This window comes from Mobula hypostoma, chromosome 14 (genome assembly GCF_963921235.1).
Source record: "Mobula hypostoma chromosome 14, sMobHyp1.1, whole genome shotgun sequence".
Taxonomy (NCBI): Eukaryota; Metazoa; Chordata; class Chondrichthyes; order Myliobatiformes; family Myliobatidae; genus Mobula; species Mobula hypostoma.
The window spans coordinates 27,808,259-27,823,835 of record NC_086110.1 but is presented as its reverse complement, the minus strand read 5'-3'; the positions used below and the strand labels follow the sequence as shown (position 1 = coordinate 27,823,835).

The window sequence follows — 15,577 nt, the reverse complement described above, 5'->3', positions numbered from 1 at the left end:
TCAGCTGTGATGGCTTAACAGAACAGACTCAAGTGGGGCTGACCTTTGTGCCTGTTTTTATTCAGGCCATCCTGCAGCTTTCGGTATCTTCACATTTTGTTGCTGCCTGTCATGTTTAGGTTTGGCTGTAAACAAGAAAACAATTGAAGCCTTTTCATATTGACTCTGTGATTAGCTAGTTGTGCCAGGCACTATTTATCTTATCCCCTAGCATTTCCTGTTCATTCTGACTAATAAAAGAAATGAACTGATCCTAAAGGTGCAGAGCTACTGTCTATTGGAGGTAAGGCCTTCATTTGTGTTTTTTTTATTGTCTGACTTTAAAGAACATTAATTGAAATATTTAATACTTAATTTAGAGCTCTTTGTCAAAAACTTCCTTTATTTTGGGTTTTAAATGCTAAGGATGTGTGTGCTGTCTTTAAGTCATTTACTGGAACAAATTTACTTATATCTGAATAAAATACTTACAGGAATGGATTAAACCTCTGCATCTGCTCATATGCCAGTTCTTGAATATTTGTTTGGTATGAAGGAAGTAAATAAGGAATAACGAGTGTCTTCCTGTGTAATTAGACTACTAAGATTATTGTTATAAACTTTTGAACAAAATAAAAGAAATCTACAAATGTTGCCTATCTGAACCACAAAAATAAGAGACTAGAACCATATCAGATCAGTTATCAATCATGGAGAAAACAGATAAGTTAGTATTTAAAGTGTACCAGTCTCTTTCAGGGTTGAAGTCTTTGATCAAGTGCTAGGTATGTAAAACTTTAGCAATTTATCTCACAATAAATTCTGACTCAACAAGTATCTGCTTTAAACAATAGGCCAGATAATTCAAACACCATCTTAACCAATGGCATTCAAGACTTCAGTTGCCGGGAGATGGTTATGGCTGTCTGCTGAGCTCCTAACTGGTCCTGGTTTGCTTAACTGAGAATGTTGACCATCTTCTGGCTCCTTCACTGGTGAATGCTCTTGGTTTGCCACTGATCTTCTCTGTGCTGAGGAAAGTCAATGCACCAAGTCCATAGCTACTTGTGGATTCCAGTGAGAACTCTATCCTGGTTATCAGCAAATAAGAATGGAAGATACAGTATATATAGTTCTCAGAAATGAAAATTAATCATACTATTTTATTAGTAAGAGCACGTTTTGGACAAAGGTAAATGGGAAAACAAACAAGTGTTTAGTGGTACATCCTGTGAGTGAGCTAACAATGGCCCAGTTTATAGATCGCAGCCCAAGCAGACTCCAGCTGCCTTAAGATACAGGCAGCCTTTTATGACTGAATGTTGATACTATGTTGTTGCCATATGGTCAGGCTACCTGTGGCTCCATGCTCTTTCTGCATATAACAGTAAACTTGACTTTGAATTTAAAGAGACATAGGGCAGCAATCTAATGTATCTATGTAAATGTGATAATTGGCAAATGATATGTTTACATATTCCATTAATGATGGGGAAGGATTGGAACAAGTATGCCCCAAGTGAAGGAAAAATCTGGTGTTACAACAAATAAGGGTGCTGTAATCTGAAACAATTTAGACTTAATTGTCAGAAAGCGGGCATTTCACAATTTACGTGTACAGCTACTTCTTGGCATCTGATTGAAATGAGGCTGTATGATCAGCAATTTAGTTGGGCCTCACAGTTGTGTCCAGTGTTCCACCACCACATGAGTATGACAGTTACCACTATCCTGCCTTGTGGAGACAGCTGTTATAGAGTGTTCACAGGATGCATACGCAGTGACAGTGGGGGTAAGTGTGATCTTTCTTTGCACGGCAGTGTATTGGAAGCAGCAGTATTCCCCACGCCACTGCTACAGTCAGGTCTTGTCCGAGTTCCTCAACCCATTTTGCCAACTGTTATCAGTGTGCTGCCTGTGCTGATAGGTTTGAGGGGCAGAGATTTAACTCCAGTTTCCTCCCACAGTCCAAAGATGTACTGGTTCCAGTAAAATGGAGGCCAAACATAATCTACACACATTTACTATTAAGAAAGAATAAACATCTGAAGTGTGCGGTGGAGAAGGAGGGAGCTCACGTCAATCCACTACCATTGGTAAAAGGGCCTACATGTGAGAGATTCCGCTGACAGGGATTGCCCCAGGAGATGATATTTGAGGAGTTATGAAAGTGGAGACCTTGATTCAGCAAGCGTGCCTTGGCACATCTATGCCACACCATTAAGGAAAATGTGAGCACCATTTGTTGACCTGAATTCACTGGCAATGGCCACTAAGGCTCCAGTTCTTTGCAGATAAGGACAGAGGCCTAGAACGTGACTGTCTATATTTGTCAGGTTAAGGAAATCATCTTCAAAGGGCTTCAATTAGAAGTTTGTTCACTGAGAGGGCCAGTGATGATGGCTCTCCTTGCCTCAGTTAATTGGTATAGTAGATGGGACTCGCATTCCATGCGATAAAGCAGTCACATGCATAAACCAGCACATTTTCCAGTCCTTAACTGTGCTGCCTCTCTGACATGCAATACTGTGCATTCTGTAGTTATTTGTCACTCATTGTACAAGTTCATATGACTGATGTGTCCTTTGCCAAATTCTGTACTTCACAAATTCTTATGTGAAGTAAGCTCTGTAGACCTAGAGCAATACAGCTGTGCATAAGCTCTCAAGCACACAATGGTAGAAAAGACAATTCATGCCCTTAAATTGGGTTTTGGCTGTTTGGAGTGGTTCAGTGACACACTATACAGTGTACCAACAGTGAGTAGAAAGGGCGATGTCAAGCTCTGGGAAGTTATGCACTGGACAAGACTATCAGTAATACTTCATCCAGGTGCATGCTCAGACATCTATACCATGGCGATGATTGCACATGGTAGGCCACATGCAGCCTCAATCTGTACCTCAATACGATGTGCAAGAGTATCTTCTCTGATGTAAGTGATGGATAGAAAAATCTTTCTTTGCACAGCAGAGTATTGGGAGCAGCGTTATTCCCTGCACTACTGCTACTGTCAGGTCTGGTCCCAGCCTGTCAACCCATTGTGCCAACTGCTGCTCGTGCGCTACCAGAGTTGATAGGTTTAACAACACCCATTATATGCCTTCACTAGCAAGATTGTATCACGTGGGTTTCCTTGGGTGCCCTAGTTTCCTTCCCACATTCCAAAAATGTGTAGGTTAGGATTAGTAAATTATCGACATGCTATGTTGGGGGCGGAAGCATGGAGACAGTTGCAGGCTGTCTTGGACTGTGTTGTTCATTAACTCTAATGACACATCTCACAGTATGTTTTGATGTTTCAATGTATATCTGACAAATAGAGCTAATCTTTTTTCCTATCAAATATCTCAATGTGATGGACAATACTTTCCATCAAAGCACCATTGCTTTCCATAACACTCCGGTTATATTCTTCCAAAGACTGCTCTTGTAGTGCTAACTATCCATCTGCTTAGCCATTTGTAGGGAACTAAAAAGGATATGTGAAAGGTCAACTCAGTGACTTTTTTTTATTCAGTGGAAATAATCACTGAATCAGAGACTTTTTAAAATTTCACTGATTAAAAAAGTGAATTTTTATTCACTTATTTATAAATGGCAATTTTTCCAATCACTGCTAGAAATATTTGAAATGTTGAAGGCCACACATTTGCTATGATTGTATCAATAAAATGGCTGAGTCGTCTGTACAGCATATCCATGCTGGGTACTGTGGGGAATTGTGGCAGTGGAGGGTTGGGGTAGACGCAAACCTATTTTTCACACAATGACAATTGTCCGTCCATTGTCTGTGTCTGATCCTGGCTTTTTCCAAGGTAAGTGTCACTTGGAAGGTGAGAAGACTATCTATTTTTTGATATTTCTGAAAGGGTGACGTCATCAGTACTGTTCAAGTTAATATTGATCATACAGGCTGCCAATCCCCACTGGGGATTCCACAGGAAACAGTTTCCTGAGGTTTGTGAAATATTTTGCTGCTGATGTCTTCAAAATCGCCAGCTTGCAGTGCAATTGGAGATTCTGCCCAATGACTTGTATCTGTTCACATTTAGTTGAGGTTTGCTGTACCTTTTGAAGTCCAACTTAATTAAATTTAAAAGCATCACAATAGTATAAACATTAAAACACCTAAAATTATGAATTGAAAGGAGTCACTGATATCAGCTGCCACTATTTAGGATCTGCTTGACACAACTGACCACCTTCCCAATTCTGAATGAGGGGTAAGCTAAATTGTAGCCTATTGGGCTGGGAAAATTTGGCAATTTTCCTTTTCTGGTCATAATCCAGTGGTGGCTCCTTCAGGGAATGATAAGGGTGCTGAATAAAATCAAAAGAATATAGCAGTTAGCACAACCCCTTTGGAGTTCAGAGTTCAATTCCGATGCTGGTTGTATGTTTTTCCCATGAGCTCATGCATTTCCTCTGGGTGCTCTGGCTTCCTCCCACATTCCAAATATATACTACAGTAGGTTTATTGTTCATTGTAAATTGTCCTGTTATTAGGCAAGGGTTAAATAGGTGCATTGCTGGGTAGTACAGCTTGATGGGCTAGAAAGGCCTGTTCTGTGCTGTATCTCAAAATAAAATATTTAAAACATTGAATTTGTTGAAAGACACTCATTGGCAATGTTCGTTTTGATGAAAAGCTGCAAATCAATCAGCATTCCTCTGTAGATAGTGTAAAGATAGAATGGGAGCTGCACATTATGTCATGTGGTACCAGGAAATATAGACTGGAAGGATCTGTATTCTTCTTCCACCATGTTCTTAACTCACAGTCACAGCTAGAAGAGCAATTGCTGTCTGACAGTTTCCTAAATCTCCTTGATTAAAATGAAGAGTGCAGGAGGGTAGTCAGCCAAAGTCCCTGACCTATACCATAACCTCCTGCATATTTGTAACTATTACCTAATGGCAGAATTAAGCATACCTGCCTCGGATCCCCTCAAGGCTGAGATGAAAAAGTTTTGAATAAGTTTTTGAATCCCATTGTCTGGACTCCTACTGAAAAAGTAACCATGTGAAGAAGATACTTAAAGTACCTATGGACTAATATCTGAGCAACTATAATTACCTTCTGAAATGGAGAATAGTTCATCAATACCCAATGTTCTTCATATTTTTCTTCACTTTCCTTTGGCAAAAACACGAGAATCCCTGATTATAAATAGCAGCTTCAACTTGATAAGCCACACACACAAAATTCTGTAATTCCTTCAGAGTTTGCTGAGTTTATAACCCAGTAACTTTTAGAGTGGTATTAAACCAATCCTTAAATTGTCCATTTTCATTTTAATATTGTGACGAGAATACACATAAAAATTAAGATGTTTGCTGGCCTGGGCTAGCATCAGTGGCATCAGCAGTTGGTCTGCCACCTGCCCTCAGGGGAAGGAGAGATAAGGAACAATGGAGCAGCGTCTGGAGATGTGTAATGAAGGGACGTGGGAGAGAGAGCTGTCTGGAGCGGCTCCCCCCTTTGAACCTTGAACTGTTTGAAGTGATGGACAGGTGATACCCCAGCAGGGGGATAAAAAGGGACCAGTTCGCTAAGGCAGGACACACGCCACCCGAGGTAACGAGACCCTGGAAGCGGTGCGCCTCTCACGAGTGGGTGAGAAGTATCAGACATCAGCCAGGGTGGAAAGGTACGATCAGCGGGAACCCGGTGTGTGTCCGCCCTTGCCTGGGTGCCGGGTTCACTGCAGAGGATCGACCGCATTTGGAGGAGGGGTCACAGTCGGTGACCTCAGGTGACATCACCAAGGACCCGCCCAAAAGTTGCTTGTGAGCAATCTCGCCGGTCTGTGAGTGAAGCCGTTCTGAATGATCAGTTGTTCCTGTTCTATCTCTCTCTTCCCCCACGTTGTCCATCGCCATGGCACCGATTACTGCGAACTGAACTACTAACTGGACTGAACTTTGAGTCACTTTGAAATTTGGTCATTTACCCCTAGACAACGATAGAGCTTGATTGATGCTGTTATCTTAATCCTGTGCACATGTGTGTTTATCATCGCTGAACTGTTGCATTTATTATCCTTTCGATTACTGTGTTGCTTGTTTCTTTAATAAAACTTTCTTAGTTCTAGTACTCCAGACTCCAACTGAGTGATCCATTTCTGCTGGTTTGGCAACCCAGTTACGGGGTACGTAACAATATCAACCTTGAAATGAGTATTCTGTAACATCGTAACAGGTACAAGGTGTGCAGGGTGATACTTGAAAAAAGAAAGGTTTGAACATAGCTGAGGATCTCCCAGATGTTTTTTTCATCTGTTGTCCGTCCATCCACTGGAGTGATAGACCTTTGCACTGACAGTTTGGATGCAGGGCTTGTGAGTTGGTCTCACCAAGAATCTGAATCATGCATAGTTTATTCCTCAACAGTGAGCATATCAAAGAGTAATTCATGGTCACCTCCCTACTCAATCATAGATATCAAATATTGTAGAATGGCACCATTCACCTTGACCAGATGACTTAACTACAGATACTCTTTAGGGCCTTCCTTTCTCTCGACCTTCACAGCAGACTGCTCAGTCATCCAAATGGCTATGCTGACATTATCTGCGGGTCTCATTGGGGTTTGCGACAGCAGTACATTGCAATATACTGTATAATAAAAACCCTATAAGTTACAATAAGTATATATTAAAAAATAAATTAAATAAGTTGTACAAAACGAGAGGGAAAAATAGTAAGGTACTGCTCATTGATTCATTGTCCACTCAATGAATCAATGGAGGTAGAGGGGAAGAAGCTGTTTCTTAAATATTGTGTGTGTGTGTGAGTGTGTGTGTATATATATATATATATATATATATTCAGGCTCCTGTACCTCTTCCCTGATGGTAGCAATGAGGGCAAGTACTGAGTGTTGGGGGTCCTTAATGACGTATGCTGCCTTTTTGAGGCAGTGACTTTTGAAGCTGTGTAGCTAGTACCCATGATGGAGCTGACTGAGTTTACCACATTCTGCAGCTTTTTTACAATCTTGTGCGGTGGCCTCCCTCCATACCAGATAGTGATGAAACCAGTTATCATACTCTCCACAGTACTTCTGTAGAAATTTGCGAATGTCTTCTGTGACATACCAAGTCTCCTCAAGCTCCTAAAGAAATATAGCTACTGTCGTGCCTTCTCTGGTAATTGCATCAATATATTGGCATTGCTGGAGCTTGAAACTGCTCACCATTTCCTCTACTGATCCTTCAACGAGGACTGGTGTATTTCTTCCGACTTCCCGTTCCTGAAGCCCACTATCAGTTCCTTGGTCTTACACCATTCATTAAAAGGTTGATGTTGTGCCACCGTTCAACCAGCTGATCTATCTCACTCCTGTAGACTCCTCATCACCATCTGAAATTCTGCCAACAATAGCTGCGTCATGAACAAATTTATAGATGGGATTTGAGCTGTGCCTAGCTACACAATCATGTGTAGAGAGGGTAGAGCAGTGGGCTAAGCACATATCCTTGAGGTGCGCCAGTGTTGATTGTCAGCGAGGAGGAGAAGATGTTAATTCTGATCCACACATACTGTGGTTTCCCAGTGAGAAAGTTAAAGATCTAGTTGCAGAGGGAAGTACAGAGGCCCAGATTTGGAGCTTGTTGATTAGAACTGAGGGTATGATTGTGTTTAAAGCTGAGCTGTAATCAATAAACAGCAGCCTGACATAGGTATTATTATTGTACAGGTGATTCAAGGCTGAGTGGTGAGCCACTGAGATTGTATCCACTGTAGACCTATAGGCAAATTAGATCTAGGTCCTGAGACAGGAGTTGATTCTAGTCATGACCAACCTCTCAGCACTTAATAACCCTGCTCTTCACGATAAATGTTTTTGATGCTGATAAACAGTGGTCAAGTGTGTTGGCTCCTGTGGTTCCACAGCTGATATATTGGCGGTAGTTGTGGTTGTCAGGAAGCTTCAGCAGTGTGACTACATAAACCAATGTGCATTGGGTTTCTCTTCCACTCAATTTTTAGTATCTTTTCATTCTCTTCCACCCGATGAACTTAGGTATTATGATATTGGCCAAAGGATTAGCAAAACTAAAATGTTTACATAATTTGTCATAATATGTTCAGCCTGAAGTGGTGCAGCAGTGATCTTTGACCTTCAGACATCCTTTGTAGACTCGGTTATGATGTAGTACTTACTAAATGTGCTGTTGGCAGCTTGCAGCAGATCATCAATAATTGTATTGGCTTTTTTTATTATATTGACAGGCTGTCCAGTTTGAATGTGTTGGATTCTTCGTACTCTGTCCAATTGCTTCCCCAATTACTCCCGGACATGCAGTAAATGGTGGTGGCAGGGGGAATGTGGGAATAGTATAGAATTATTGCTATAGAGTAACAAATGTCTAGCCAGTTAACTATTGATGTTTAAAAACACCTCCTTATACCACAAGTACATTATCCACTCAAGATTCCTACTGTATATTGACTTTTCACCATCAAATTACATAAGTATCTTTGAAGAGGGCTTCTATAATCACTAACAACAGGAATTCTGCAGATGCTGGAAATTCAAGCAACACACATCAAAGTTGCTGGTGAACGCAGCAGGCCAGGCAGCATCTCTAGGAAGAGGTGCAGTCGACGTTTCAGGCTGAGACCCTTCGTCAGGTCTAACTGAAGGAAGAGTGAGTAAGGGATTTGAAAGTTGGAGGGGGAGGGGGAGATCCAAAATGATAGGAGAAGACAGGAGGGGGAGGGATAGAGCCAAGAGCTGGACAGGTGATAGGCAAAAGGGGATACGAGAGGATCATGGGACAGGAGGTCTGGGAAGAAAGACAAGGGGGCGGGGACCCAGAGGATGGGCAAGAGGTATATTCAGAAGGACAGAGGGAGAAAAAGGAGAGTGAGAGAAAGAATGTGTGCATAAAAATAAGTAACAGATGGGGTACGAGAGGGAGGTGGGGTCTTAGCGGAAGTTAGAGAAGTCGATGTTCATGCCATCAGGTTGGAGGCTACCCAGACGGAATATAAGGTGTTGTTCCTCCAACCTGAGTGTGGCTTCATCTTTACAGTAGAGGATGCTGTGGATAGACATGTCAGAATGGGAATGGGATGTGGAATTAAAATGTGTGGCCACTGGGAGATCCTGCTTTCTCTGGCGGACAGAGCATAGATGTTCAGCAAAGCGGTCTCCCAGTCTGCGTCGGGTCTCGCCAATATATAAAAGTCCACATCGGGAGCACTGGACGCAGTATATCACCCCAGTCGACTCACAGGTGAAGTGTTGCCTCACCTGGAAGGACTGTTTGGGGCCCTGAATGGTGGTAAGGGAGGAAGTGTAAGGGCATGTGTAGCACTTGTTCCGCTTACGCGGATAAGTGCCAGGAGGGAGATCAGTGGGGAGGGATGGGGGGGGAACGAATGGACAAGGGAGTTGCGTAGGGAGCGATCCCTGCGGAATGCAGAGAGAGGGGTGGAGGGAAAGATGTGCTTAGTGGTGGGATCCCGTTGGAGGTGGCGGAAGTTACGGAGAATAATATGTTGGACCCGGAGGCTGGTGGGGTGGTGGGTGAGAACCAGGGGAACCCTATTCCTAGTGGGGTGGTGGGAGGATGGAGTGAGAGCAGATGTACGTGAAATGGGGGAAATGCGTTTAAGAGCAGAGTTGATAGTGGAGGAAGGGAAGCCCCTTTCTTTAAAAAAGGAAGACATCTCCCTCGTCCTAGAATGAAAAGCCTCATCCTGAGAGCAGATGCGGCGGAGACGGAGGAATTGCGAGAGGGGGATGGCGTTTTTGCAAGAGACAGGGTGAGAAGAAGAATAGTCCAGATAGCTGTGAGAGTCAGTAGGCTTATAGTAGACATCAGTGGATAAGCTGTCTCCAGAGACAGAGACAGAAAGATCTAGAAAGGGGAGGGAGGTGTCGGAAATGGACCAGGTAAACTTGAGGGCAGGGTGAAAGTTGGAGGCAAATTTAATAAAGTCAACGATATATACTTCCATCCCCCATCAGGAAGGTCTCAAAGCTCTACATATACTTCCATCCCCCATCAGGAAGGTCTCAAAGCTCTACATATATTTCCATCCCCCATCAGGAAGGTCTCAAAGCTCTACGCTTCTTTTTGGATTCCAGACCTAATCAGTTCCCCTCTACCACCACTCTGCTCCGTCTAGCGGAATTAGTCCTTACTCTTAATAATTTCTCCTTTGGCTCCTCCCACTTCCTCCAAACTAAAGGTGTAGCTATGGGCACCTGTATGGGTCCTAGCTATGCCTGCCTTTTTGTTGGGTTTGTGGAACAATCTATGTTCCGTGCCTATTCTGGTATCTGTCCCCCACTTTTCCTTCGCTACATCGACGACTGCATTGGCGCTGCTTCCTGCACGCATGCAGAACTCGTTGACTTTATTAACTTTGCCTCCAACTTTCACCCTGCCCTCAAGTTTACCTGGTCCATTTCCGACACCTCCCTCCCCTTTCTAGATCTTTCTGTCTTTGTCTCTGGAGACAGCTTATCCACTGATGTCTACTATAAGCCTACTGACTCTCACAGCTGTCTGGACTATTCCTCTTCTCACCCTGTCTCTTGCAAAAACGCCATCCCCTTCTTGCAATTCCTCTGTCTCCGCCGCATCTGCTCTCAGGATGAGGCTTTTCATTCTAGGACGAGGGAGCTGTCTTCCTTTTTTAAAGAAAGGGGCTTCCCTTCCTCCACTATCAACTCTGCTCTTAAACGCATCTCCCCCATTTCACGTACATCTGCTCTCACTCCATCCTCCCGCCACCCCACTAGGAATAGGGTTCCCCTGGTCCTCACCTACCACCCCACCAGCCTCCGGGTCCAACATATTATTCTCCGTAACTTCCGCCACCTCCAACGGGATCCCACCACTGAGCACATCTTTCCCTCCCCCACTCTCTCTGCATTCCGCAGGGATCGCTCCCTACGCAACCCCCTTGTCCATTTGTTCCCCCCATCCCTCCCCACTGATCTCCCTCCTGGCACTTATCCGTGTAAGCGGAACAAGTGCTACACGTGCCCTTACACTTCCTCCCTTACCACCATTCAGGGCCCCAAACAGTCCTTCCAAGTGAGGCAACACTTCACCTGTGAGTCGACTGGGGTGATATACTGCGTCCGGTGCTCCCGATGTGGCCTTTTATATATTGGCGAGACCCGACGCAGACTGGGAGACCGCTTTGCTGAACATCTATGCTCTGTCCGCCAGAGAAAGCAGGATCTCCCAGTGGCCACACATTTTAATTCCACATCCCATTCCCATTCTGACATGTCTATCCACGGCCTCCTCTACTGTAAAGATGAAGCCACACTCAGGTTGGAGGAACAACACCTTATATTCCGTCTGGGTAGCCTCCAACCTGATGGCATGAACATCGACTTCTCTAACTTCCGCTAAGGCCCCACCTCCCCCTCGTACCCCATCTGTTACTTATTTTTATGCACACATTCTTTCTCTCACTCTCCTTTTTCTCCCTCTGTCCCTCTGAATATACCTCTTGCCCATCCTCTGGGTCCCCCCCCCCACCCCCTGTCTTTCTTCCCGGACCTCCTGTCCCATGATCCTCTCGTATGCCCTTTTGCCTATCACCTGTCCAGCTCTTGGCACCATACCTCCCCCTCCTGTCTTCTCCTATCATTTTGGATCTCCCCCTCCCCCTCCAACTTTCAAATCCCTTACTCACTCTTCCTTCAGTGAGTCCTGACGAAGGGTCTCGGCCTCAAAAGTCGACTGCACCTCTTCCTACAGATGCTGCCTGGCCTGCTGCGTTCACCAGCAACTTTGATGTGTGTTGCTTCTATAATCACTTGTGTATTAAGACTTAATTTCCTGAGCGTTAGTGTGTACATTGCAGCTATCCTTAGGATTTGAGTTAACATACTATGATTTATCTATGCTGGACTTAATGCATTTTTCCAAATTATATCAATCCATTGAGTGAAATAATTTGTCTTGTACAGTTACAACATTTCTGATTTTTGTTGTATTTTAACAAAATTATTAGCTATTTTAAAATGATATTTCTGAACATCACAGTCAGTAAATGCTGTAATCAAAAGGTTCATCGTTCAGCTCTTTCTGAAATAAACTAGGATGAAGTGGCTTTTTTGGGTAATGTAGTGTTCAATTAGCAATCAACCATATTCATCATTATTTTAAGTAGATATTTAATTGTCTTACAAAATGGTATGGATCAACTACTTCTCAGACTTCCAACCAGGTATCGATTTTAGATGAAGTTTCGATGACAAACTCTGCCATCTTCATCAGGGATGAGGCCTTTGTCTTTGTTAAAATTCGTTTCTCTAGTTTTATTTCAATGGCTTCCTTCATCAAGCGGTCTGAAAAGCCTTCGGCGTGGCACGGTCGTTTTGTGCCGTCAAAGTCAATCCTGTGGCCATTGAAAATGCAATGTTCTGCTACTGCCAAGTTCTCCAGGTAACCCAAACGGATACACCTCCTGTGCTCCTTGATGTGAGTTTTGGGACTGCCTGGTAAAGGGAGCCATTGAAATAAAACTAGAGGAAAAGAATTTTAAGTAAGATAAAAGTCTCACTCTAAGTAAGAATTAGAATTCGATTGTGAACAAGGTGAGAGGGTGGAAACCTGACTGGATGAGGACTAATCAACCGGGGGGACAGACGATGGGGGTACAAATACCATCGGACTAGATATGCTTAGGCATCATCCCTGATGAAGGTGGCAGAGTTTGTCATCAACACTGTTCCAATGAAGCTGAACGTACTCCCAGCGGCCACTTTATTAGGTACCTCTTGAGATTGAAGACAAATGCCATATTTCTTCAACTTCATCATGAACCTTAGGAGTTTATTCAGTTCATAACACCCCTGAAATGAACCTGAATCTGAATCTATTATTAAATAAGTAGCATTTCCTATCAATCACAAGCTTCCATCCACCTACTGGCCACTGAGTGTATGTTTGTTGTCTTTGGTTGCCCTAGGCCCATCTACAAGTTTCAGCATGTTAGGCATTCAAAGATGCTCTTCTGCACATCATTGTTGTAATGGGTGGTTCTTTGAGTTACTGTCACCCTCCTGACAGTGTGAACCAATCTGGCCATTCTCCTCTGACCTCCCTCATTAACAAGATGTTTTCACCCACAAAACTGACACTACTGGGTATTTTTTTTTGGGGGTTTTCGCACCTTTCTCTGCAAACCCTAGAGACTGTTGTGTGTGAAAATCCCAGGAGATCAGCAATTTATGATTACTCAAACCACCATGTTTAGTACCAATGATCATTCCTCAGTCAAAGTCACTAAGGCCATATTTCTCCCCACTTGGATGTTTGCTCTGAACAACAGCTGAACCTCCTGACCATGTCTGCATGCTTTTATGCATTGAATTGTCGCCACATAATTGGTTGACTAGATATTTGCATTAACGATCAGGTGCACAGGTGTAGCTAATAAACTGACCAATGAGTGTATAAACAACACCTAATGACCTGACAAGGTGTATTACAGCTTCCACACATAAAATTATTAAATTCAACGGTTTAAATAATAAGCCATCCAGTCTTGTACCTTGCAAAAGAGCATTTCGTTTTCTTTCCTCTTCTCTGATATTTAAGATGTCATCTGCCCCTGTCTTTGAATCTTCCCCAGGTACTCGTTCAGCATTCTCTAACTTTTATCAACTTCTTCAGCTGCTACCTTCACAATTGGTGCCATTCATCCTCTTCCATGTTTACCCTATCATGGGCTTCTCATTTTGTTCTCAGCCCCTTCCCCCCCCCCCTTCTCCAAAGCTTAAACTTCATCTCCAAATTTTCCCAGTTCTGATGAATGGCTAAGCACTCCATTTCTCACTTCCAAGATGCCTCCTGAACTGCTGAGTATTTCTAGCAATATCCATCTTTATTTCCAAATTCTTTGTAAGGTTTTACAGTTGGTCAGGCCTGTCGAAACTTTTTCCGTGTTTTTTTGTGTGGTTGGATTGCTCAACTGGTAAACTGAAACACGCTGCAAGGGTGGTGGTATAAACAGACATTAGAGGCATTTACACAAACAGATGAACTTGACAGGAATGTTGGGATATGGATCATGAGCAATCAGGTGGGATTAGTTTCATTTGTCATCATGGTCTGCACTGACATTTTGGGCCAAAGGGTCTGTTCGTGTGTTCTATGTTCTAAATGATGGTGCTACATAGTTCAAGGCTCAGCCCACCATAGAGGGCTTCATAATTTAGGAATGGGCCAGATGTCAAATGAATAACAATTGCTCCCAGTGTGGAAGACTGTTTGGAGTACGGAGCCATCACTCAAGCCCTGAATTAGGCCTTGTGTTTATTTTATCTGCCACTTTGCGAGCAGAGGTCATCCTTTTTTTTTCCTGCAGTTTCAAAAGGATTGAATTGTTAGATCAAGATTTGACATAGGATCCTTGCTCAAGCTATAATTCCAGAGGTTTTTGTAATTTGTCTGGGTAAAATTGTTGTGCTAGTCACTTTGTACATTGCCAAGAGGCACATTTAATAAATTCTAAATGATTCCTTTGGGAATGGGTCATGCTTCTTTTTAAAGGGGAATAGAAGGAAAATAGCTTACAAAGCACCATGCCACACTTTTGCTACTTTAAGTCACTATATTAATGTAAATTGTTGATTGGTCACTGATTATTTCCTGCGATCTAGTGAAAAGTAATTTGAAGTGTGCAGCTTGCAACAGGCCTGGAAGATATAAGGCTGTGCTTCTCTGTTTTCTTACATTTAAGGTTATTTTTCAATTGTATGCATCTAGTATGGATCAGGTATGAATTACTATGAATTTTTAAAATTATATATCTTTTTTTACAGATGAAGCTGATTGAAACTAAAGTTACCTTCTGACTCTTCAGCCAAGAAAACTTGGAAAACCAGATCTCTATTTTCTGATTCAGCTTTTCACTCTCATTGTAATAAAAGGCTGATTTTAAAAAAAAAGATGATTTGTCAATTTGATTATTGGTTAAGACAGCATTTCAAAAGTAAAACTCTGTTTCATCGTGTGTAAACCGATAGTTTGGACTGGCCATCTTGTGAGCAGGCCGGTGTAGGAGTCTGAGATCTGAGGCTGAAAGTTGATCTGAAATCTGAGCTTTTAATACTGTGAGGCAAGAGGGAGGGGGGCACTTACCTGGGCACTGTGTTTAAGGAAGCAGTCGTGCCCATTAGATTAACTACATCAGATTCAGTCCATGGCCGGAGACAAGAGGATGTGATGGCAAGTGATGCAGGAAGGAGGATCCAAGAGGTAGTGCTGTGGAGCCTCAGCCATTGAGCAAGGTCTAGACAGAGGATGCATAGAGAGAACGTTTCCAATAGTTGGAGAGTCTAGGACCAGAAGCACAGCCTCAGAATAGAAGGAAGTCCCTTTAGAACAGAGGTGAGAAGGAATTTCTTCAGCTAGAAGGTGGTGAATCTGTGGAATCAGATGGCTGTGGAAGGCGAGTCATTGAGTATAATAAGGCAGAGGTTGATATATTCTTGATTAGTCAGGGCATCAAAGCAGGAGAATGGGGATGAGAAAGAAGATAAATCAGCCACGATTAAATGGCAGAGCAGACTTGATGAGCCGATCGGCTTGATTCTACTTTT

At 43.0% G+C, this 15,577-nt stretch overlaps 1 protein-coding gene across 12 annotated transcripts in view; it reads left to right on the top strand.

Annotated features, from left to right (window-relative positions):
- Positions 1-14,913, top strand: part of fto (FTO alpha-ketoglutarate dependent dioxygenase) — a 377,466-nt gene extending 362,553 nt beyond the window's left edge. For all 12 annotated transcript variants that reach the window (XR_010020292.1, XM_063066848.1, XM_063066847.1 and 9 more), the window contains one exon: positions 14,798-14,913. Coding sequence is in view for 9 of the 12 variants with exons in the window: in XM_063066848.1 (XP_062922918.1) it covers positions 14,798-14,811 (14 nt within the window). In the remaining 3 variants the exon portion in view is untranslated. The remainder of the gene's footprint in view (positions 1-14,797) is intronic.
- The last annotated feature ends 664 nt before the right edge of the window (positions 14,914-15,577 follow it).